General features: G+C 45.6%; 1 protein-coding gene across 2 annotated transcripts; it reads right to left on the bottom strand.

Moving 5' to 3' along the window:
* Positions 1-1,672: 1,672 nt before the first annotated feature.
* On the bottom strand, positions 1,673-20,526 carry VAMP3 (vesicle associated membrane protein 3). Of its 2 annotated transcripts, XM_073316325.2 has the most exons (6): positions 20,311-20,469; positions 9,617-9,706; positions 8,322-8,403; positions 6,431-6,589; positions 5,810-5,861; positions 1,673-3,546 (listed from the first exon to the last, which is right to left on the bottom strand). In XM_073316325.2, exons 2-6 carry the CDS (start codon positions 9,637-9,639, stop codon positions 3,527-3,529), a joined length of 336 nt encoding a protein of 111 aa, XP_073172426.1. In that variant the 5' UTR covers positions 9,640-9,706; positions 20,311-20,469; the 3' UTR covers positions 1,673-3,526. The 2 variants fall into 2 exon arrangements, with proteins under 2 accessions (XP_073172426.1, XP_073172427.1); XM_073316326.1 differs by lacking the exon at positions 9,617-9,706 and having other exon boundaries at positions 20,311-20,526.
* Positions 20,527-25,960: the final 5,434 nt, after the last annotated feature.

Genomic DNA, 25,960 nt, shown 5'->3' with positions numbered 1-25,960 from the left:
ATGACATCGGGAAAGGCAGAAGAGAGGTTCTGGAGGCCAAATTTAGGTTTCTAGGTAAGAGATTGAAGTCCGGGACCTCCTTGTAGCATTCTCTGAAAAGACAACTGATACAAAATGAAACAAACAAACCCAAACCAAACTGAACAAACAAACAAAAATCCATTCATTTCAAGTCAAACTAAACATTTTGTTTAACTTGAAACTTATTTTTGGTTTGGTTAAGAACATAAGAAAGGTCCATCTAGCTTAGTATCCTGTCTTCTGACAGTAGCCAATGCCAGGATCTTCAGAGGGAATGACCAGAACAGGTAATCATCAAGTGATCTATCCCTGTCGCCCATTCCTAGCTTCTGGCAAAACAGAGGCTGGGGACACCATCCCTGCCCATCCTGGCTAATAGCCATTGATGGACCTATCCTCCATGAGAGGTTTGGTGAGAAAAACTGAAGTCCATTTTCAGTTCATACTGAACCAAGTGTTGTTTGGCTTTTTCTGTTTGGCCCCAAACCAAAAAATCTGTTATTCGCAATCACCCAGCTCTGTATATAATACATTGCCCACAGTATCCTCTTTCCTTGTAGCCCAGGGGGTCAGGTTGGTGGTGTTACATACTCCTTTCCTTTGAAACCCACTCCTCTTCCTCCTCCCCGGACCAGTGAACTACAGAGTTCCCCCATCCTCCAAAACCACTCTCAGTCCTGGGGGCTACACAGTCCCACCCACACCAAACACCTCTTCTCTCCATTCCCTGTATCCGGAGGATTATACAGGCCCCTAACCCAGGGGGGTGGGGGTGATACAGTCTTAACATTTCCCCTACCCCAAAAGAGGGTTATAGAGCCCCCCCCACCCCTCACTTCCACCTCAGAAGGGGAGGAGTGGTTATAGAGCCCCCCAACCCCTCAGCTCCACCCCATCCCGGGGCGGTTATAGATTCCCCCCAATCCCTCACCTCCACCCCAGCTCGTAGGAGGGGTTATAGAGCCCCCCAAGACTGGTGAGTTACAGCCCCCATCCCGGGGCTGCGGGACAGCCCTTGCCCTCAGCCCAGCGGCTCTGTAGATAGCCCCCAGAGCTCGGACCCTGGCCATCACTCCCCGGGCTCGAGCCGCCAGCGGGGTCTCCCCCCGTCCCTGGGGGCCTCGTGCTGCCTCCGCTCGGCCGCCCTCACACATCCCAAGGCCACAGGCCGCGCCCCCCAGAGGACTCGGGGGGCCTGGGGTCTTTGGCAGCGGGGGTCCTTCCGCCCGGGCCTTCAGAGCACTGCGCCGGAGGCATGGAGCGGAAGGACCCCCGCCGCCGGAAACTCTTGTGGGGCAGCCGCGGGGCCCCGGGCAAATTGCCCCGCCCCCCTCGGGGCCCCAGGCCCGCCGCCCCGTGCCCTCACAGGCAACGCGAGAAGGGGCGGGGCCTGGCAGACTCCATCGAGCGGCTGCCAAGGAGACCCGCCCCCAACGCCCTGAGGGGCTACAGGCCAGGGCTCGAGCCGCCGACTCAGCGCCCCCGTCACCTGGGGCGGGGATCCGGGGCGAGAGCCTGGCCCGGCTCAGCAACCGCCCTCGACCCACTCTGCCCTCAACACCCGCCCCGCCGGAGGCGCAGCCGCCCCCGCCGCGGCGCAAGGCAGCAGCGACCTAACATCCCCCCCCACACACACGCAGAGGAACAGGAGGAAGTTTCAAAAGCCACTTTATTAAACGTTACAAAGGCCTCTTTCCCAGGACAGTGCAGGGACACGCCCTCCTGATGACATACACTTTCAGAGGTTTCTAAGTGTAGGAACTAGTACATACAGTTGATATTTCTTTAAAAGCTGCAGCATAAAAAAATAGTAAACAGTTTCTTAATTGTGAGTAAGAAAGATTTCAGTTTGTACAAGTAGCTTTGTTACTGGTCCATGGTACATTTATACAGTAATTTCTAAGAGACTTTGTACATTGAAAGAAGTCACTGCAGTGATCCTTGCACTTCATCCTCAAACAGGCAAGGCCTTAGATAGTTAATTATAAGCCAACAGAGCAACTTTCCACAACACTCACTACCAAAAAAAACAAAACAAAAACACATTCTAAAGCATCTTGTACTTTGGGGGTAAAGAGGCCAATATTTCTCCCTCGGTGCTTAGAGGGCAGATCCACCTTTGGACACAGCCACCCGCTGAGTGCTCTGTCACATCTTTCTGGTATTTGTCCATCAAGAGTCTGGCTCATTTCTATGTGATAACTCAGTCAAAGCAACATCCAACACTCAAAGAAGTAGGTTATGGCGATTAGGTTTGTGAATCCATTTCACAGTGTAGCTACTTGCAAATCTACCCCCAAAAAGTAAGGGAGGAAAAAAAGACAAGAGAAAGGAAAAACTATATAGAGGAAGTAGAAACAAGGACTGGGAAAAAATTAGAAACAGACAGATTAGAGGGTACACAAAGTGGTGACTGGGTGAAGCACCAAGTTATTTCTTTCCCTCCTCATGGAGAGTAGTCACCCCTACCTAAAAAGTTTGGAGGTAAGAGGGAAGAGGCAACAGCATTTGTTACCAGCCTTTCCTGAAGTCCTAGGGGACTCACTTACTCTGAAGACAAGCTGAGAAGGAAGACAATTTGTGAAGTAATGCAAACAGATTACATATAAATATATATAAAATTTTAAACTACACTTGGCACTGATTCTACACTGGAAACATCTTGCTGGCTTGCAGAGAAGTCTTCACTGAACTACTTTTTGGCAAAAGACAAAAACCCCAACAAAACCAACTTTGGTAAGTGTCTACATTACAAACACTAAACATTTTTAAAGGTACTCTTTCAGATTAAACTGACACCAGAAAGTGACAGACTGTCTTTTGCAGAGAATGTAAACGCCTTATATAGGGAAGTGTTTAATCACAATTACCACAAGGCAGCACTAACGGTTCAGTGCTCAAATCTTTAGAACTTCAATAATAGAATTTAACTGCATATTCATAAAACAGCAGTGAACGATAAGTAGTGTTTACTAGGGTGGCAGGCTCTTTCACAACTAGTCAGAAGGCATTAATGGAGTATGGCAAGGCAGGCAAAGTCTGTTAAAATGCCAGACGTGTTAAGAGTTTCTTCCAAGAAGGCACAAATTTAAGATCTGATTCCCACCCCTTTAGTAGTGTCAGAAGAGACACCTTTAAATTGGGGCCTGGAGGAGACAGTGAAGAGAACAGATACGCAAACATACTCTTCCAATTTATCTAGAATTCAGTAGACAGTGGCAACAATACATTGCTTCTAGATTCTGAAATTCATACATGAAATCCTCTTCACCAGCTCATACTCAAGATTACCAAGGCACTGTGCAAGTTTTGGGCTGTGCTTATTAGCATTTTAAAATCAGAAGTGTAACTTTTAAATAAAGGCACATTTCCTATAAACCAGAGAAAGTTAACATATGACTAATCAAAATAATTTTGCTTTATACATCAGTAGGTGAGAGCTTGAGAATACAGCAGGTTTGAAGGAGAGAGATGGCTTCCGCTGGTTTGCATTTCTTCTTGTAACTCATGAGGACACGTTCCAGACTATAACAGAAAAAAAAAGGATTGGAAAAGCGACAGTCCTCTTCCCTCCACATCAAAGAGGCATAAAACAATCCTGCAACTTAAAGACTTGAGCTACAGAACACTCAAAGTATTCAACAAAAGGAAATTCTAAATAATTTCCTGTGTTTGTTTTACCACAGTTTCATTCTTGCATGGGATTGGTTTTTAAAATTTATGTACCAGGTGTTTCTCACCTATGGTCACAATTCTGTTTGTAGCATCACAATTAGTTAGAATATAAGGGTTGGAAGGGACCTCAGGAGGTCAACTAGTCCAACCTCCTGCTCAAAGCAGGACCAATCCCCAATTTTTGCCCCATATCCCTAAATGGCCCCCTCAAGGATTGAACTCACAACCCTGGGTTTAGCAGGCCAAAGCTCAAACCACTGAGCTATGCCTCCCCCCCCACAAGTTGCTGTAGATTGTGTTACAAACAGGCCCAAAGGGGAGAAATGAATATGCTGTCAGAGCTTGAGAGTAAACGAATCCTGCTGGAAAGTTTTTTTTTTAACAGCTACATCACAAATTCAAACTGCTGAACACCAAGCAATGTAAGTAGTTATAAGCTCCCTGGCTCTACTACAGCCAGAGTATGAATCCACAGCTTCCTTGCATGCACCAGAAACATCACCACTTGCATTTGTATTTATAAGTTTGTTACCAGTTATAATAATGGGCTTGTGACTATTGTATACATAAGGGTACATCTGGCAACATTCAGAAGTTGGGACAAGTGAAAGCTGGATATCAAACAAGGGACCATGAATTTCTTTTCTCTTAAAACTTCTACTGCAATATACTTCTGTTTAAACAGCTTGTTCACTGGTGATGAATCCTTGAGAACTGCCTGTCCTTCTCCCCCAGGCTTCTGCTCCAGCAGGAAAACTAGTCCATGAAGTCAGGGGGGTTTCCTGCACTCAAGTGAGGCTAGGCAGATCAAGGCTCTTGCCTGGGTTGAGTCTAAGGGCAGGGTTTTAAGTGTAGACCTGCAGTGGCACTAATGCAGCTGGGCTGCTGTAGTGCTTCAGTGAAGACAATCCTATACTGATGGAAGAGTTTCTCCCATTCGCATCGGTAATCCACCTCCATGAGAGGCGGGAGCTGTGCCAAAGGGAAAAGCTCTCCTGTCAACATAGTGCTGCCTACAACAGGGGTTAGGTTGGTATAACTGCGTTGCTCATAGGTGTGGATTTTTCACACCCCTGCACGACACTGATATAACTATGTAAGTTTACAGTGTAGACCTAGCCTAACTACCTTGCTATCTAAGCACTACTGAGGATTGGAGGAGGAGGAGTCTTATATGAAGCTTCCCTACTTTTTTTGTTGTTTGTTTTGCTTGACTTCTGGGCTGGAAGACAGCAAGGGGAGTCTGATTGGCTGGAGTACCCATTTTGGGATTAAGAAAAGGGTGTGACCCAATAGAAGAGGGCCAGACTGCTTTGCAAGAAAAAGGTGACATAAGGATGTTGAACCTGGAGTCTAAAAGATTAATAAATGTAGAAATACTGTGAAAGATGAATGTGAGAAATGTGTATGTCCACAGCTCTTCTCATCTTAAGGTTCTCAAGGCACTTCATGTATTCTTTGGAAGCCCCTGTGAGGTAAGCATCATTATCCCCATTTTAAAGATTGAGAAACTGAGGCAAAGAACAGGTTTCAGAGTGGTAGCCGTGTTAGTCTGTATCAGCAAAAAGAACGGGGAGTACTTGTGGCACCTTAGAGACTAACCAATTTATTTGATCATAAGCCAATTTAGCCCACTAAAGCTTATGCTCAAAGAAATTGGTTAGTCTCTAAGGTGCCACAAGTACTCCTCGTTCTTTCTGCTGAGGCAAAGAAGTGGTCAGGTGACCTGGTCACGCTCACAGTCACTGGCAGAGCTGGGACTGGAACTCAAGAGTCTCAGTCTCTTGTGAAATCCCATTTCTGCTCAGTGTGCAAGAGCCTGAGATTCAACAGTTAAGGTTCCCACAGAAGCCATAACTTCACCACATTGCACAGATTATGTTCAAATATCAATTTAGCAGCATAAGTACTCTTTTGGACTCCTGCATATATGTCAAGCATGCAATATGGCTAAGTTAGGGTTACTGTGTGAACCTTAACTTTTGAATATTATGACCTATGTACGAGCAGTCACACCCAGAGAGCGTTACATTAACTTTTTGCATTCGATTTAGTCTTATGTCCCATGTACGCTAGTCCTACTGACAAAACAGTGCTTTAGCTAAACACTTACCGATGATGATGATGATGATGATGAGAACAACTGCTATCAATATTGCCCACATCTGTTAAAAAAGCACATCATTTAGTACAAACAACTCACTTAGATATTTTTTTAAAAAGAGAGGGCTAAAGCTTCTTCTCTAGACCCAACTACTGCTCCCCTTCCTTACAATTTATGTTTTCCACTCTGTCTTGGCTTCTCAGCAAATAAAGAGTATGCTCCCAGGCCTTACAGTCATGTCTGCTAATTACACGAACAGACTAAACGTTCTTTATAGTGCTATGTCTGTGTTATCGTCATTCAATCCATATCACTGAATTTCTTCCTCTTAGATCTCCAACACCTTAAACTAGTACATACATTTATCCTTGGCAACATTTCTGTCCTGGAAAATGTTTTGTGTGAAGGAACATGGCCAGGGCACCCAACTTTTGGCCAGTTCATCTACTTCGCTAAGCCAGATGCTCATTAAGGACCAGATGCTGTAATCTTAAATACTATTCACCATGAGTAAAGGCTGCGGAAATTGGCCATATGTTCTCATGGATTTCTTCCCCTTTATGTAGTATTCAACTACTTATAGTTTTTAGTCACATTAATTTGTATTGGAAATACTCGAGTCATGGTTACCTTACAGTTCTTCCACCAATACTTTCTTTTCAGCTTGGCAGCACTGGTCTCAAATTGGGAAGCTCCCGCCTGCAGTGCGTCAGCACGGTCATCCAACTCTGACAGCTTCTGATCTCGTTCCAACACCTTGTCCACATTCACCCTCATGATGTCAACCACCTACAGTGATTTAATAGTCACAGTAAGTTATTCATTCATTAGATGTTCATTCCCTTGAACACTTTAAGCATGCAGCAGATCCTGACAAATCCCTTTTATAACATTAACATCATTCAAGTATTTTTAAATAAAGCAGAAGATATTGCCTTTTTGATTAAGAGTAGACAATATTGAACTTAGGTTCTTATATTAGTTAAAAAATTTGTGGAATTAAGTAACTGAGTTGGAGATTCCCTAATGCCTGCCTTGGGGTTTCAATATCAGATACTTTGTTTATAAGCTTACTCCTACTGAAACAAAAAGTATTCCACTAATAACCTAGCATGTTAGAGAAGGGTATAAGAAAAACTCAGTTATGGAAGCCACAACTGGCATTTGAACAATACAGTAACTGCTCACTTAACATTGTTACGTTGCTGATCAATTAGAGAACATGCTTGTTTAAAGTTGTGCAATGCTCCCTTATAAAAGTTGTTTGGCATCCACCTGCTTTGTCCACTGCTTGCAGAAAGAGCAGCCTGTTGAAGCTCCCTGGTGGGGGCTTGGAACCAGGGTAGACCAGCAGCCTCCCATCAGCTCCCCTAAGTTCCCTGTGCAGCAGCTGCCCAGCAGACTATCAATTGCGGGGCAGTTCAGCTGTCCTTCCCCCCACTGCCATGTGCTGCTCCTGTCCTCTGCCTTGGAGCTGCTCCCGGGAGCCTCCTGCTTGCTGTGCAGGCAGGGGGGAAGAAGAGGGGTGCTAATGTCAGGGTGTCCCCCTCCCCCAGCTCCTGTACCCATTCTCCACAGAGCAAGGGAGCACACGACAGGGCTCAGGACAGGGAGCTTGCTGGCAGCAGCTGCTGTCTCAACTTGCTGATCTACTTAAAAAGGCAGTATACTTAGAGTGGGGTCATCGTACTTAAGGGGCAATGCGCATCTCTCTCTCTCTCTCACACACAGACACACCGTGTGTGTGTGTGTGTGTCTGTCTATGCCATGCTGTGTCTCCTCCCTCTATTTGTGCTGCCTTGTAGAGTGTAAGGCTACATTAACAATGTGTTAATTCTTGAGGGCTCAGCCGAGTGCTAGTTCATCATTTAGCAGTAAGGCATTCCCTGGGAAACATCCCACCCTCTGACTCCACCACCTCTGGTGAAAAATTCCCCTGGAATCTAGCCCCCCTTTACATTAATTTTTAGGGGAAATTGGATTCACTTAAAGTAGCATTTTTCAGGAACATAACTACAACATTAAGCGAGTTACTGTCCAATGTTTCTTTTGACACACAAAGCACCTATGACTTCTGAAAAGGAAGTTTTGTGCTACCCCATCCAGCCAGAAAGAAATGAGGCTCTCAGCCAAGGATGGCTTTTGGCTTACACAGTAAGTTTTGCCACAGTTTTGATAGATAACTAGAAACCCCTGGCAATTGTGGATTTCCATATAGCAAACCTCATTCTCTGTCAGAAACCAACTGGAGTCATGCAGCTAACCCACTGGCTCAAAAGATAGTCATCTTTGCAGGAGCAAGTCAACACCTGGAAAATATCACAGGTTTCCTGCAATGAGTCTCAAGATGATAGTTCAGATCACAAGAGGGACAAACGATGAAGACATACTAGCTTTTGGTTCATACACTGAAGGAGACAAATTTAAAAACTTTGCCCACACAACACTTCCATATGTCTTCCCTCTGTCAGGTTTCCCATGGTCAAAGGAATGGTAAAGCTGCTCTATACAAGAGCCATACCTCATCTACTTGGTGTTGTGTCTGCTGAAGGCGACGATTACTGCCAGAGGCATTACTTGAGCTTCCAGGGCCACTTGTTGACCTGCAGTGTAGAGACACTTACATTATGATATATCATTAACTACATTTATATACCACCTAGAAGTATGCTTGGGTAATTTGCAAACACAGGTATATACAAACCAAAAAAATAAGTGTAAACACCAATGGTCATAACAAAGAAAGGAAGAACATTCCCTAGGAGCTAAAATGCAGAAGAAGAAAAAGTCAGATTTCTTTTGCAGTGGAAGAGCGAAGCTTCAGCAGCAAGCTTTAGCCACAGAATTCAGACTTTAGCCATTCAGAATTCAGTGTTCCAAACTTACCACCAATGAATGGCTACAATGGCACCGGAGAGCAGAGAAGCAGGTGGGAGAGAGAAGAGCGGCACTACAGCTCAGAGCATAGCATATAGTTGCTCTTGATTGGCCAAGAACATGGGTTTAGGGATCTCCCCCCTCCCTGACCTTTGCAATAAAAAACACATGAGCTTGTGCACACTTCCCCCCCCTTTGATGAACTTGGGAATTTAAATTCTTTTTGGAAGCTACTGAACTCAGAAAAAGATTATGTCAGTCACTGGAAGCATGCGACATACACTGCTTGTTTTCCTAAAAGTTCATCACAGAATAGAGAGGCAGTGGCCAATACCAGATGTTTCAGAAGAAGGTGCAAGAAGCCCTGTAGAGCAGTGGGACTCAACCTTTCCAGGAGTCCGATTTGTCTTGCATACCCCCAATGGAGGAAGAACAGGCACATTTACAGTTTGTACACATAAGACATCTACAACAGTGGTTCTCAAGTAGGGGTCTGGGGCCCCCTGGGGGGGTGGGTGGGCTGCAAGCAGGTTTCAGGGGGGCCACCAAGCATGGCCAGCATTAGACTTGCTGGGACCCAGGACAGAAAGCCAAAGCCCCACTGCACGGGGCTGAAGCCAAAGCCTGAGCAACTCAGCTTGGTGGGAAACCACTGTGGCATGGGGACCTAGTCAATTGCCTTGCTTGCTACCCCCCAATATTGTTCCTGGCTTTTATATACAGAAAAACAGTTGCTGTGGCACGTGGGCTGTGGAGTTTTTACAACATGTTGGGTGGGCCTCAGAAAGAAAAAGGTTGAGAACCCTTGATTTACCTTTTGGCCTTTTATTATTTGCTTACTGTACCACCTTTCAATATTGATTATGAACACAATTCTAGATAGGACACAGGACAAGACACCAACTGGGCCTCAGGTGTCCTTAAACAAAAGTTACTTACATAGAGATGTGCGGATTCTCCATCACTTGGAAGTCTTTAAGTCAAGACTCAGTATGTTTCAGAAAGGGGAACTACACAGAACTGAGGAAGCTGGTTAAATGGAAATTAGAAGGAAAAATCAAAGGTGAAATGCCTGAAAACTGCATGGACATAGTGACAAGCAAAAAGGCATCCTTTTAAAAACTGGAAGTCAAATCATACTGAGGAAAATAGGAAGGCGCATAAACTCTGGCAAGTCAAATGTAAAAGTATAAGGCCACAGGTCAAAGAAGAATGTGAAAAGCAACTAGCTAAAGAAAAAAACCCCAACAACAATTTTTTTGTTAAGTACTTCAGAAGCAGGAAGTCTGCCAAACAGTCAGTGGGGTCACTGGACGATTGGGGTGCTAGAGGACCACTCAAAGACGACAAGGCTGCTGGAGAAGCTAAAGGAATTCTTTGCACTGGTCTTCACTGCAGAGGATGTGGAGAAGATCTCCACATCTGAACCATTCTTTTTATGTGACAAATCTAAGGAACTGTCTCAGATTGATGTATATCAATAGAGGTAGTTTTGGAACCAATTGAGAAATTAAACAGCAGTAAGTCACCAGGAACGGATGGTTCTGAAGGAGCTCAAATACAAAATTGCAAAACTACTAACGGTGGTATGCAACCTATCACTTAACTCAGCATCTATACCAGATGACAGCAGGATAGCTAACATAACACACTGATTTTTAAAAAAAGGCTCCAGAGGTGATCCTGACAATTACAAGCTGGTAAATGTAACTTTAGTTTCAACCAATGTGCTTGGTACTGTAGTAAAGAACAGAATTATCAGATATATTAGATAACCACAATATGTTGAGGAAAGTCAACATGGCTTTTGCAGAGGGAAATCATGCCTCATCAATCTATTAGAATTCTCTGAGGGAGTCAACAGGCATATGGACAAGGGTGATCCAGTTGACAGTGTATTTGGACTTTCAGAAAGCCTTTGACAAGTTCCTGCACCAAAAAGGCTCTTATCCCATGACTCCTTAGTTTGCTTAAAAGGGAAGGTCCTCTCATAGATCAGTAACTGGTTAAAAATAGGAAATAAAGGGTAGGAATACATGGTAAGTTTTCACAATAGAAAGTGGTAAATAGCATAGTCCTTCAAGGTTCTATTAATAAATTATCTGGAAAAGGGCTGAACAGTGAGGTGGCAAAGTTTGTAGGTGACCCAAAGCTGGCTGCGAAGAGTTACAACGGGATCTCACTAAACTGGGTAAATGGGCAAGAAAATGGCAGATGACATTCAATGTTGATCAATGCACATTGGAAAACAATCTCAATTAGACCCCATCATTTTGTATGTATAAGTTAGATCTTGGAGTCATCATTGGCAGTTCTTCGAAAACATCTGCTCAATGTGCAGTGGCAGTCAAAAAAGCTAACAATATTGGTAAGCATTAGGAAAGGGAAAGATAAGAAAAAATATCATAATGCTGCTATATAAATCCATGGTATGCCCACATCTTGAATACTGCACCACAGTTACTATCACCCCATCTCAAAAAAGATATTAGAATTGGAAAAAGTACGGAGAAGGGCAACAAGAACGATCAGAAGGTATGCAACAGCTTTCATATGAGGAAAGATAAAAGACTGGGACTAGCCAGCTTGGAAAAGATGAACTGAAAGGATCATATAATTAGAGAGTTCATGATTTTAAGGAATGGTAGGAGGGAGAACAGCAAAATAGAGAATGGACTTCAAGAAGGCAGACTTTAGCAAACTCGGGGAGTTGGTAGTTAAGATCCCCTGGGAAGCAAGTGTAAGGGGAAAAAACAAGAGAAGACAGTTGGCAGTTTTTCAAAGAGACAATATTAAGGGCACAAGAGCAAACTACCCCACTGCGTAGAAAAGATAGGAAGTATGGCAAGAGACCACCCTGGCTTAGCCAGGAGATCTTCAAGGATCTAAAAATCAAAAAAGAATCCTACAAAAAGTGGAAACTAGGTCACATATAAGAACTTAAGAATGGCCATACTGGGTCAGACCTAAGGTCCATCTAACCCAGTATCCTGTCTTTCAACAGTGGCCGGGGCCAGGTGCTCCAGAGGGAATGAACAGAACAGGTAATCAAGTGATCCATCCCCTGTCGCTCATTCCCAGCTTATGGCAAACAGAGGCTAGGGACACCGTTCCTGCCCATCCTGGTTAGTAGCCATTGATGAACCTATCTTCCACGAATTTATTTAGTTCTTTTTTGAACCCTGTTATGGTCTTGGCCTTCACAACATCCTCTGGCAAGGAGTTCCAGAGGTTGACTGTGTGTTGTGTGAAGAAATACTTCCTTTTATTTGTTTTAAGCCTGCTGCCTATTAATTCCATTTGGTGAACCCTAATTCTTGTGTTATGAGAAGGAGCAAACACTTCCTTATCTACTTTCTCTATACCAGTCATGATTTTATATACCTCAATCGTATCTCCCCTTAGCCGTCTCTTTTCCAAGCTGAAAAGTCCCAGTCTTATTAATCTCTCCTCATACAGAAGCCATTCCATACCTCTAATCATTTTTGTTGCCCTTTTCTGAACCTTTTCCAATTCCAATACATCTTCAGTTGCGAACCAGCTGAGCAGCGAAAAGCAGAGCAGCTAACAAAAGGAGTTTGCCTGGGATCTGCCTGAGAGGAGGTACGCTAAGGGCTGCATTAAGGAGGCTGTGTTGGTGAGTGTTTGTTGTGAGGACAGTGTGACTGTGTGCTTGATTGGTTGTTTGAAAAGGGCAGGAACTGGGTGTGCTTTGTTCCAGGTGAGCCTTAAGTGGGCCTGACTGCATAAAAAGCCAGTCAGTTGCGAACCAGCTGAGTAGCAAACAGCAGAGCAGCTAACAAAAGGAGTCTGCCTGGGAGTTCGCCTGGGGAGAGCCCACTGAGGCTTACATCTTGCCAGATTCTCTGAGTAGTTACGACAACTCCTGAGGAAGCTCGTAGAAGGAAGGTAATATGGATGGGGGGTGTTCAGCTGTTGTGACCTGCACTGGATGTGCTATGTTTGTCTTTCTTCCACAGGACAGATGCGACTTTGTCTGTACAAAGTGCAAGCTGGTCTCCATACTGGAAGAGAAGGTTCAAGGTCTGGAGCAACAGGTATCGACCCTGCGTTGCATAAGAGAAACTGAAGATTTCCTGGACGGATGTCATGATAGGCTTCTACGGGCACAAGGTTCTGAAGATTCAGAGCAGGCTGCACATCGGGGACAGAAGGATGGTGAAGAAATTTGGCATCATGTGACCTCCAGAAGAAAAAAGGGGAACGTCCATGTACCAGCAGGGCACATACAGGTAAGTAACAGTTTTCATGTTCTCTCCACCGGTACTAATGCGGAGAGTGGACCAAATGATACGTCTGAGGGAAGGGAGCAGAAGGAGACTCCGCCGATTGGAAGGCATGAGATGCACTGTCCTAGGCTTGGGGGTTCCATGACCACTGCTCCCAAGAGAAGGAGGCGGGTGGTAGTGGTCGGGGACCCTCTCCTCAGGGGGACTGAGTCATCTGCCTGCCGCCCTGACCGGGAAAACCGAGAAGTCTGCTGCTTGCCAGGAGCTAAGATTCGCAATGTGACGGAGAGATTGCCGAAACTCATCAAGCCCTCAGATCACTACCCCTTCCTGCTTCTTCACTTGGGCACCAATGATACTGCCAAGAATGACCTTGAGTGGATCACTGCGGACTACGTGGCTCTGGGAAGAAGGATAAAGGAGTTTGAGGCGCAAGTGGTGTTCTCGCACATCCTCCCCATGGAAGGAAAAGGCCTGGAGAGAGACCGTCGAATTGTGGAAGTCAACGAATGGCTACGCAGGTGGTGTCGGGGAGAAGGCTTTGGATTCTTTGACCATGGTATGGTGTTCCAAGAAGGAGTGCTAGGCAGAGACGGGCTCCACCTAACGAAGAGAGGGAAAAGCATCTTCGCAAGCAGGCTGGCTAATCTAGTGAGGAGGGCTTTAAACTAGGCTCACTGGGGGAAGGAGACCAAAGACCTGAGGTAAGTGGGGAAATGGGATACTGGGAGGAGGCACGAGCAGGAGCACATGAGAGAGGAGGGCTCCTGCCTCATACTGAGAAAGAGAGGCGATCAGCAGGTTACCTCAAGTGCATATATACAAATGCATGAAGCCTGGGAAATAAGCAGGGAGAACTGGAAGTCCTGGCACAGTCAAGGAATTATGATGTGATTGGAATAACAGAGACTTGGTGGGATAACTCACATGACTGGAGTACTGTCATGGATGGATATAAGCTGTTCAGGAAGGACAGGCATGGTGGGGGAGTTGCACTGTATGTAAGAGAACAGTATGACTGCAGTATGCACTATAAGGTGGGTAGAAAGTTGGCTAGATTGTCGGGCTCAAAGGGTAGTGATCAATGGCTCCATGTCTAGTTGGCAGCCAGTGTCAAATGGAGTGCCCCAGGGGTCGGTCCTGGGGCCGGTTTTGTTCAATATCTTCATAAATGATCTGGAGGATGGTGTGGATTGCACTCTCAGCAAATTTGCGGATGACACTAAACTGGGAGGAGAGGTAGATACGCTGGAGGGTAGGGATAGGATACAGAGGGCCCTAGACAAATTGGAGGATTGGGCTAAAAGAAATCTGATGAGGTTCAATAAGGATAAGTGCAGGGTCCTGCACTTAGGACGGAAGAACCCAATGCACAGCTACAGACTAGGGACCGAATAGCTAGGCAGCAGTTCTGCGGAAAAAGACCTAGGGGTGACAGTGGACGAGAAGCTGGATATGAGTCAGCCGTGTGCCCTTGTTGCCAAGAAGGCCAATGGCATTTTGGGATGTATAAGTAGGGGCATAGCAAGCAGATCGAGGGACGTGATCATTCCCCTCTATTTGACATTGGTGAGGCCTCATCTGGAGTAGTGTGTCCAGTTTTGGGCCCCACACTACAAGAAAGATGTGGATAAATTGGAGAGAGTCCAGCGAAGGGCAACAAAAATGATTAGGGGTCTGGAATACATGACTTATGAGGAGAGGCTGGGGGAACTGGGATTGTTTAGTCTGCAGAAGAGAAGAATGAGGGGGGATTTGATAGCTGCTTTCAACTACCTGAGAGGTGGTTCCAGAGAGGATGGTTCTAGACTATTCTCAGTGGTAGAAGAGGACAGGACAAGGAGTAATGGTCTCAAGTTGCAGTGGAGGAGGTTTAGGTTGGATATTAGGAAAAACTTTTTCACTATGAAGGTGGTGAAACACTAGAATGCATTACCTAGGGAGGTGGTGGAATCTCCTTCCTTAGAAGTTTTTAAGGTCAGGCTTGACAAAGCCCTGGCTGGGATGATTTAGTTGGGGATTGGTCCTGCTTTGAGCAGGGGGTTGGACTAGATGACCTCCTGAGGTCCCTTCCAACCCTGATATTCTATGATTCTTTGAGATGGGGCGACCACATCTGTACACGGTATTCAAGATGTGGGAGTACCATGGATTTATATAGCAGCAACATGATATTTTCTGTCCTATTATCTATCCCTTTCTTAATTATTCCCAGCATTCTGTTCGCTTTTTTGATTGCCGCTGCACATTCAGTGGATGTTTTCAGAGAACTATCCACAATGACTCCAAGATCTCTTTCTTGAGTGGTAACAGCTAATTTAGATCCCATCATTTTATATGTATAGTTGGGATTATGCTTTCCAATGTGCATTACTTTGCATTTATCAACATCAAATTTCATCTGCCATTTTGTTGCCCAGTCTCCCAGTTTTGAGAGATTCTTTTGTAGCTCTTCACAGTCTGCCTGGGTCTTAACTACCTTTAGTAATTTTGACAAATTTCTGCAAATTTTGACACCTCACTGTTTATCCCTTTTTCCAGATCATTTATGAATATGTTGAATAGGACTGGTCCCAGAACTTACCCCTGGGGGACACCACTATTTACCTCTCTCCATTCTGAAAACTGACCCTTTATACCAACCCTTTGTTTCCTATCTTTTAACCAGGAAAAATTACAAAGGATGAATATAAACAAATAGCACAAGTAGATAGGGACAAAATTAGAAAGGCCAAGGCACAAAACGAGATCAAACTACCTAGAAACAAAGAGTAACAAGAAAACATTCTACAGATACATTAGAAGCAAGAGGAAGACCAAGGACAAGGTAGGTCCATTACTCAATGAGGTGGGAAAATCAACAGAACATGTGGAAATGGCAGGAGTACTTAATGACTTCTTTGCTTCAGTTTTCACCAAGAAGGTTGGTGGTGATTGGACATCTAACATAGTGAATGCCAGTGAAAATGAGGTAGGATCAGAAGAAGCTAAAATTTGGAAAGAACAAGTTAAAAATTACTTGGACAAACTGGATGTCTTCAAGTCACCAGGGCCTGATAAAATGCATCCTAGAATACCCAAGGAGCTGACTGAGGAGAAATCTGAGCCATTAGCAATGATCTTTGAAAAGTCATGGAAGATGAGAGAGATTCCAGATGTCTGGAAAAGGGCAAATATAGTGCCCATCTATAAGAAGGGAAATAAGGACAACCCAGGGAATTACAGATCAGTCATCTTAACTTCTGATCCCAGAAAGATAATGGAGTAAATAATTAAGTAATCAATTTGCAAACATCTAGAAGATAATAAGGCGATAAGCAACAGTCAGCATGGATTTATCATGTGTCAAACCAACCTGATAGCTTTCTTTGACAGGATAACAAGCCTTGTGGCTAGGGAGGAAGTGGTAGAAGTGGTATATTTTGACTTTAGTAAAGCTTTTGATGCTGTGTCACATGACCTTTTCATAAACAAACTAGGGAAGTGCAACCTAGATGGAGCTACTATCAGGGGGGTGCAAAACTGGTTGGAAAACCATTCCCAGAGAGGAGTTATCAGTGGTTTACAGTCATGCTGGAAGGGCATAAAGAGTGGAGTCCCACGGGGATCAGTTCTGGTTCCATTTCTGTTCAATATCTTCACCAGTGATTCATATAATGGCATAGAGACGTGCCATAAAATGTGCAGATGATACCAAGCTGGGAGAGGATGTACTTTGCACGTACTTTGGAGGATAGGATTAAAATTCAAAATGATCTGGACAAACTGGAGAAATGGTCTAAAGTAAACAGGATGAAATTCAATTACGACAAATGCAAAGGACTCAATTTTGGAAGGAACGATCAGTTGCACACATACAAAATGGGAAATAACTGCCTAGGAAGGAGTACCGCAGTAAGAAATCTGGTGGTCATAGTGGACCGCAAGCTCAATACGAGTCAACACTGTAACCCTATTGCAAAAAAAGCAAACCTTGCTCTGGGATGTCTTAGCACAGGGGAGGGCAAACTTTTTGGCCTGAGGGCCACATTGGGGTTCCAAAACTGTAGGGAGGTGTAGGGTATTATATTGCTCCCCGTAGGAATGTGCTTACAGCGTAATACTTACGGCTGCCCGTCCGGGTGCTCCGTAAGTAGCACATTCCTACGGGGAGCAATTTAATACATGACACCCCTGCAGCTCTCGCAGCCATGCTGCCCAGGAGGAGCTTGCAGCCCCGCCGCCCACAGCGTGGATGGCGCAGGGAGCTAAGGCTGCGGGGGAGGGGCCAGGGGCTCAAGGGCTGGGCCAGAAGGTCCCGCAGGCCGTAGTTTGCCCACCTCTGTCTTAGCAGGAGTGTTGTAAGCAAGACACGAAAAGTAATTCTTCTGTTCTACTCTGCACTGATTAGGCCTCAACTGGAGTATCGTGTCCAGTTCTGGGCGCCACATTTCAGGAAGGATGTGGACAAATTGGAGAGAGTCCAGAGAAGAGCGACAAAAATGATTAAAGGTCTAGAAAACATGACCTATGAGGGAAGATTGAAAAAATTGGGTTTCTTTAGTCTGGAAAAGAGAAAACTGTACTTTAACAGTTTTCAAGTACATAAAAGGTTGTTACAAGGAGAAGGGAGAAAAACTGTTCTCCTTAACCTCTGATGGGACAAGAAACAATGGGCTCGAATTGCAGCAAGGGAGGTTTAGGTTGGACATTAGGAAAAACTTCCTGTCAGGGTGGTTAAGCACTGGAATAAATTGCCTAGGGAGGTTGTGGAATCTGCATCCTTGGAGATTTTTAAGAGCAGGTTAGAAAAACACCTGTCAGGAAGGGTCTTGATAATACTTAGTCCTGCCACGAGTGAAGGGGACTGGACTAGATCACCTCTCGTGGTCCCTTCCAGTTCTATAAAATTGTGAATAATATGGAGAAAGTGAATAAGGAAGTGTTATTTATCCCTTCACACAACACAAGAACCAGGGGTCACCTAATCCAATTAATAGTCAGCAGGTTTTAAACAAGAGGAAATATATTTTCATATGGTGCACACTCCACTTGTAGAGCTCATTGCCAGGGGATGCTGTGAAGGCCTAAAGTTTAACTGGGTTCCAAAAAGGATCAGGTAAGTTCAGGGAGGATAGGTCCATCAACGGGTATTAGCCAATATGGTCAGGGACTGAACCCCATGCTCCGGGTGTCCTGAAACCTCCAACTGCTAGAAGCTGGGAGTGGATGATGGGATGGATCACTTGCAATTGCCCTGTTCTGTTCATTTCCTCTGTAGCATCTGACACTGGCCACTGTCAAAAGACAGGATATTGAGTTAAATGGACCATTGGTCTGACCCAATGTGGTCATTCTTATGCTATAGCTCCAACAGAAATTATGGACTTGATGCAGTTCTTTGGATAGTACAATGCAGGAAGTCAGACTAGATGATCAGAATGGCCCCTTCTGGACTAAGATCATGTTTGTTGTACCATCTATTTTAGGAAAAATCTTTGAACTATCCCCTTTCTCTCATTCTCACTTTAAAAAGCTTTAATATTTATTTTTCACTGCTCAAAGTACTACTGTCACTATAAACACCCTCTGATGGCCAGCTTATAGAATGAATACTCCATCACACTATATGCCACCTTCTAAAAACAGCACCAAATAACCAGGTTCCTTTAATTTGTAAAGTAAAGGAGTATAAATCCAAAACGAAATAAACAATCCCACAATTCCTCCCCCTCCCTCCCAACAGGTGAAGCCAAAGAAATAAAAAGGCTTTTTTTTTTTTTGCTGGTATATTTTAAAAGGCTCCCTGAATTGCTAGCTAGTGGCTCAAAAGAGTGCCTATGTTCATTTTAAAAACATCAGAGTCTAAGCAGAATCACAGAGCTTACCATCCCTGCACACTATAATCTAGAAATAAAGAACATTTTGCTTAATTTTTGTCAACCTAATATGAACTGGCTAGTTAGCACTGAAGTCATTTAACAACACAGCATCAAGCTGTCTGTAAGAGTCACAACCCATTATTTACCAGTTCTGTGAATAAACAGGAATATATAAATTCCCAGATTCCTTTCACTGGTGCTAAACCTTTAAAAAAACAAAACAAAAAGCACTAGCCATTTGATAAGGAAAAAAATCCCCAAACACATTGCCCACAAAAATTTAAGAGATCTAATGCCATTCATATTTTACTCTTTCCTAGTCTGTAAAGGCAGCCCTTACAGAAGTCACATCTATCACCCTTAAGAGGCATACAGCAAGAAAGCATGAGTTTTCTGTGACTTAGTAAACCCCTTGTGACTCAACAATCACTACTCTAAGAAACACAGAGGTAAGGCTTCCTGCATACAGCACACAAGAAGTGGATGATGGCAGCTGCCACATTAGAAAGCAGAGACCAGCTGTGGTGCTAGGACCATGTGTGACAGGCACTGGTGTGCAGATCCAAGCCCAGTGTACTGCCACATCCCCACAGCAGCAGGTCCAGGCCACACACCTTCTGACTATTAGGGTAGTTAAGCTCTGGAAACACCTGTCAGGGGTGGTCTAGAAGATTTACTTGGTCCTGCCACAACACAGGGGACTGGATTGGACTACTTCTCGAGGTCCCTTCCTGTCCTACATTTCTAGGATTCTGTGATCCCTGAAACACACAACTTCAGGATTTTCCATGCTCTTTTATCAATTCTTTTTGCATTCTATCACGCTTTTGCCTCCACTGTAAGCTTTTCATTATTAGGTCATTTAAAAGAGACACTCAAGCAGGGGGTGGCACCCTTTCAGAAGTGCGGTGCCGAGTAGGTGTGCCTTGTGAGCACCGGCCCCAGCATGGATCCGCCCCGGCTCAAGTCCCGGCCCCAGGCGCGGCGCAGGGCGATGCGAGCCCGGGGCGATGGGAGCCCGGGCCGCACGGCCGGCCGCGCCCACGCACAGCGCGGCGAGCGGGCAATGCCGCGGGCTCCCGCGGCCGCAAGGGACCGCTGCGCCCGGCCGCGCCCTGCCCAGGCCCGTGCACTGAGCGGCGGCTCAGCGACACGCCCAGGCCCGGCCTGTCACGGGAGCACGAGCGGCCTTTACCCCTCCGCCGCGCCCCCCGCCTGGCGCGCCCGGCGCCCGCAGCCCCGCCCGGCGCCCGCCCCGCAGCCCCCCCGCCAGGCCCCCCCAGGCCCGCCCCGTAGCCCCCGCCCGGCGCCCGCCCCGCAGCCCCCGCCAGGCCCGGCCCGCCCCGCAGCCCCCGCCCGGCGCCGCCCCGCAGCCCCCGCCAGGCCCGCCCCGCAGCCCCCGCCTGGCGCCGCCCGCCCGGGAAGGTGGCCGCCGGGCAGCCCCCCTTGCGGCCCCCCCGAGCTCCCAGCAGGCCCGGCCCGGCCGCAGCGGGCGCTGAGTCGCCCCGGGACCCGCACTCACATGGCGGCGGCGGCAGGGGCGAGGCTCCGCGGGGGCTGGGGGCAGCGTCCAACAGCGCCGAAGGAAACCGGGCAACTGACCCGGAACCCGCCCCAGCTCGCGCCGCCTGCTGCGGGATGGGACGCTCCAGGGGCGGGGATTGGCCAGGCCCCGCCCACAACGCCTAGTCCCGCGCGTCGCGCGCCCGGCTGCGTAGAGGCGCGCGCGCTTCTGCCGGCTCCCTTGTGCTTGGGGGAGGCTCTAGGTGTGTTGGGGGCGGGGCTTAGGAGGCTGGTTTCTTCCTTGGTGTCCCTGAGGGGGGGTGGCAGGTTCCTGTGTGTCCCTGGGGGGCGGGGGGGCAGGTTCCTGTGTGTCCCTGGGGGCGGGCGGACGGGGGGGGCAGGTTCCTGTGTGTCCCTGGGGGGCGGGGGGCGGCAGGTTCCTGTGTGTCCCTGGGGGGCAGGTTCCTTTGCCTTCCTAGGGAGGGGGCAGGTTCCTGTGTGTCCCTGGGGGGCAGGGGGGGCAGGTTCCTGTGCCTTCCTAGGGAGGGGGCAGGTTCCTGTGTGTCCCTGGGGGGCAGGGGGGGCAGGTTCCTGTGCCTTCCTAGGGAGGGGGCAGGTTCCTGTGTGTCCCTAGGGAGGGGGGCGGCAGGTTCCTGTGCCTTCCTAGGGAGGGGAGCAGGTACCTGTGCCTCCCAGGGGACAGGATGCAGCAGGTTTCCAGGGCAGGTGACTGTATTTTTGTGGTAGGGTGGGTTTCTGCATGTCCCTGTGAGAAACCTGTTACTCTCTGGTGCTCTGAAAATAAATCCATACTGAGGCAGCTCCAAAGTGCCCTGTCACACCTATTGCCTCTTCTCAGCATTCTGTGGGTGCTTGGCCTATGGGGCAGTCTTCATAATCCATAAATGGCTTTTGCCTAAGGCTATAAAAGTTACCCTGGATGGCGATGGGGGGACTGAGAGCCCCACCAGGGCAACCTGAATCCCTCCATACCTGCTACCGGAGCCCAGGCTTGACATCCGCCATCCAGCTGCTCCAGGTCATTTCTGAGGAGTGGCTATCAGGAAGTGCCAACAGATGGAGCAAGGCCTCATGGACTTAGACGGGGGACAGTTATGCTACAGTGACGTTGGTCTTTGCACAGCTATGCAGCTGAACCTTACCTCATGCTGATGCCTAAACCATTCTCTTACCTCTCTTATTTCCAGCAGTCAGGCCCAGACTCCATCCTCTCCCAGTTTGGCAGCTGCTGGTAGAAAGCGTCTAAAGAAAGCACTAGCAACAATTGTTAATTTACTGACAAGCTTCACAACAGCGACATTTTCTCTCGTGGCCTGAACCTTCTTAAAATAGCAAATGAAGAGATTGTTCATGACGCTTGTGCTATAGGTAGGCATTGGTCTTCATTCCAGGCTATTGGCTGACGCTTTCCCACTGTGTTAATTCATCATATGAATTATTCTTTGCCAACTGACTAAGTCAGAGCTAACTCTTCTCTTGATCTACGGTATCTATTTATTTAGTCATTCCAACTGACTGGATGTGCCTAAAAATTCTAGGCTAGCCTACTGGACAGATTCATCCCAGCTCATGTAACTGAGTAATCACTCACTTACAAGAAAGGGTGCTGACAGGACTTCAATCCTGGTTGCAGTCAAAAGAAGACTATTCTATTCTAAGACCACATCCTATCCTATATGTACAACTACAAAATGGGGAATAACTATCTAGGTGGTAATACTGCTGAAAAGGATCTGGGGGTTATAGTGGACCACAAACTGAATATGTGGTCAATGTGACCCAGCTGCAAAAAAGGCTAATATGATTCTGGGGTGTATTAACAGTAATGTTGCATGTAGGATACATGAGGTAATTTTCTTGCTCTACTCAGCACTGCTGAGGACCCAGTTGGAGTACTGTGTCCAATTCTGGGCACTATAGTGTAGGAAAGATGTGGACAAAACTGGAAAGCATCCAGAGGACAGCAACAAAAATGATAAAAGGTTTAGAAAACCACCCCTATTAGAAAAGGATTTTAAAAAAACAAACAAACAAACACTGGGTACATTTAGTCTTGCGGGGAAAAAAAGACTGAGGGGGGAAACCTGGTAATAGGCATGCTATAAAGAGAACAGTAATCAACTGGTCTCCAGGTCCACTGAAGGTAGAACAAAAAGTAATGGGCTTAGTCTGCAGCAAAGGAGATTTAGATTAGATGTGAGGAAAAACTTTCTGACTATTTGGGTAGTTAAGCTCTGGAAACACCTGTCAGGGATGATCTAGAAGATTTACTTGGTCCTGCCACAACACAGGGGACTGGACTTGATTACTTCTCGAGGTCCCTTCCAGTCCTACATTTCTATGATTCTGTGATCCCTGAAACACATAACTTCAGGATTTTCCATGCTCTATTATCAATACTTTTTGCATTCTATCACACTTTTGCCTCCACTGTAAGCTTTTCATTATTAGGTTATTTAAAAGAGACACTAAAGCAGGGGTTGACAACCTTTCAGAAGTGGTGTGCCGAGTCTTCATTTATTCACTCTAATTTAAGGTTTTGTATGTAATCCATTTTAACATTTTTAGAAGGTCTCTTTCTATAAATCTATAATATATAACTAAACTCTTGTTTAATGTAAAGTAAATAAGGTTTTAAAAATGTTTAAGAAGCTTCATTTAAAATTAAAATGCAGAGCCCCCCCCTGGACCGGTTGGCCAGGACCCGGGCAGTGTGAGTGCCACTGAAAATCAGCTCATGTGCCACGTTTGGCATGCGTGCCATAGGTTGCCTACCCCTGCACTAAAGCAACATTGGTGCTTTTTTGTTGGCTATTTGAGCTGGTTTGTTCAGACTCTTTCTAAAAAAATGAAAGGGATAATGGCCCCCTAATTCTTCACTCAGGAAAGCTAATATTCTAGGTGTTATATGAGGCTGTGAGTGCTGGCTGAGCACAGAATCAGCACCTACTAGTGTACTAGGCACCTCCTAATTCAATCAAAAGATATGATTCCTGCCCCAAGGAGCTTACAGACTAATTTTTAACATGACACAAGGAGATGTTAATAAGAGAATGGTAGAGGAGGAAGGATGGGGCAACATCAGTAAGAGAACAGTTTCATAGAGAAGGCTAGTGCACAGAATGAGTAAGCAAAGATTTTTTTTAAAAAAGGAGTACTTGTGGCACCTTAAAGACTAACAAATTTATTTGAGCAAAAGCTTTCGTGAGCTGAGCTGTAGCTCACGAAAACTTATGCTCAAATAAATTTGTTAGTCTCTAAGGTGCCACAAGTACTCCTTTTCTTTTGGTGAATACAAACTAACACGGCTGCTACTCTGAAACCAAAGATTTTTTGTTTCCTGTCTACTTTCTATCTGGGGAGCCAAAAGTGCTTTACACCTAACTGAGTAAGCTTCATCACCCCATTGTGCAGTATTATCACCCTGGTTTTATAGCTGAAGAGGCTGACTGAAGGGACAGACAAGTGAAGTGACACACAAAATCTGGGGCACAGCCAGGCAAGTTGCTGATACACTCATGTATTGTCACTGGCTTTCTGACATGTTTTGGAGCTAACCGCAGTAGGCAAATAGCAACATAAAATCAAATTCTGATTCTAGCTGAAGGGCGTGTGGCATCCCTCAACTTCAGGCCACTACCTGAAAAAATTGGTGGGCGCTGACTAAGGGAGTCCAGCTACCACTCATGAGCTTGACTGTGCAATTCCCCAGAGTGAATCCAGACTGTCAGCTCAGGAAGTGAAGGATGAGACTGGAACTTTAACTCAGTCACTTTCTGGGACAAACTAATTGTAGCTTTTATTATTGACCTTTACATTTTTCTTGTGCTGGATATGGATTGTAATGGGGTAAAAAGTTCAACGGTATGTAGGTCTTTTAGGAGTCTAAGTCCCATTCACTGCATCATTAAGGGCCTGCTCCTGTTTCTGGTGATGTTAATGGCAAAGCTTCCTTTACTATAATGGACACATTACCCTGCATTCCCCCTGTGGTGGTTGGCAAATTTAGGGTAAATGTAGGATCCAAATGCCACACTCTGACCTGGAACTGTTCTTACTCCGATTACTATCGTATGTTGAATGGGTTAATTATGAGATTAATGACTCAAACTTTTACACAACAGAGAGATTTGTGTGTGTGTGTGCACGTGCACGCACGCACGCACACTATAATAGCTTTATAAAGACAGGAAGAATTATTTACTATATTACAACATTATCCAGCTCTGGTTCAAAGCCATTTATATGCCTGTTAATTGCATTAACCAGAAATGAATTCTGCATTGTTATTTAATGGGAGTTTTTGGATTTTGTTTCTAAAGGCCTCATGGAACTTTTAAAATTACTTTTTATTCTGTCCTTCTATGTAGAGTTTTGGAATTTATTACACATTGCCTTATGGATTCTGTTGGAAACTTGGGCCTTAGTCTCTGCCCTCACAGAGAGTACCGTATTTAAGAAGTACAGACAGTATTGTGCTCTCAGAAAGTTGAAAATAGCTACATGAAATATATTTTATTATATATTTGTATTACAGTTGTCTCTAGAGGTCTTGATCAGGATTGGGGCCCCATTTAGGTGCTGGTCAAATATTTCTTCCTACTTTCTTGTGGTGTTCTACTTTTTTCAGTTTAATTTTATTCAGTTATAAAAATTGTGCATTTATAATCTTCCTGGATGTAACATTTCATTGCTTTTTTTCTGAAGGAGCGTTATTGTTTAATGAAAAACTCACTATTCCCCTGGTCAGCATTTTGTAAGTGCACACAGAAATTGCACTTCTCAGTACGACTCTCATACTCGGGGGGGAAAATGGCCAAATTCATCCCTAGGGGAATTTATCATCATATAAATTGAATAATTTATTTGCTCAATTTTGGATTATTTTCCAAAAACATTATGAGACATCTTTTTTTACACATTTGGTCAAATAATTCACAAATATATTTGTACAATGATTTATTCCAGGCATTTCATGAAGTATTTAAAATAAATTATTTGACAGATTCTAATCTCAGCATAAGGCTCTGCTGAATTTTATTAGCTTTAGAGGAGCTAGAGCAGTGGTGGGCAACACGGCCTGTCAGGATAATCCACTGGCGGGCCACGAGACAGTGTTTACATTGACCGTCCACAGGCATGGCTGCCCGCAACTCCCCAGTGGCTGCATTACCACTCCCAGTGGCCGGATTACCCTGACAGGCCACAGGTTGCCCACCACTGAACTAGAGAGGGGATGAATTTGCCCCCACAAATTTAAATACAATTGGATTTTCTAAGCTTCTGTGAATTGCATCCATCTGGCTAAAAACTGTCATTTGCAACATGAACAAGAGGGGAGCCCGAACTGAGAAACTGGTTACCTTACTGCTGTAAAATCTGGTTTAACTGTCATAAGAACATTTCTTTTCCCCTGGGATAAGGAAAGGAAAAAAGGAGCCTCACATAACATTTGCCTCTTGCTGCCAGACTCAGAAGCAAGATGTGGGAACCACTGCGTTGTACCCGAGTCTCCCATGTGGTAGGTGCAGAACACTATGATAGTCTCTGGGCTGAGCTTAAAACATCTTAAACTAAAATAAACTGTGATAGGCAGTGCATTTCTGAGTAATTATAATGCACCTTGGGGTTATCATGAGGACCTGAAT

Source organism: Lepidochelys kempii, chromosome 18 (assembly GCF_965140285.1).
Source record: "Lepidochelys kempii isolate rLepKem1 chromosome 18, rLepKem1.hap1, whole genome shotgun sequence".
Classification (NCBI taxonomy): Eukaryota; Metazoa; Chordata; order Testudines; family Cheloniidae; genus Lepidochelys; species Lepidochelys kempii.
This window is presented reverse-complemented; position numbering and strand designations above follow the sequence as displayed.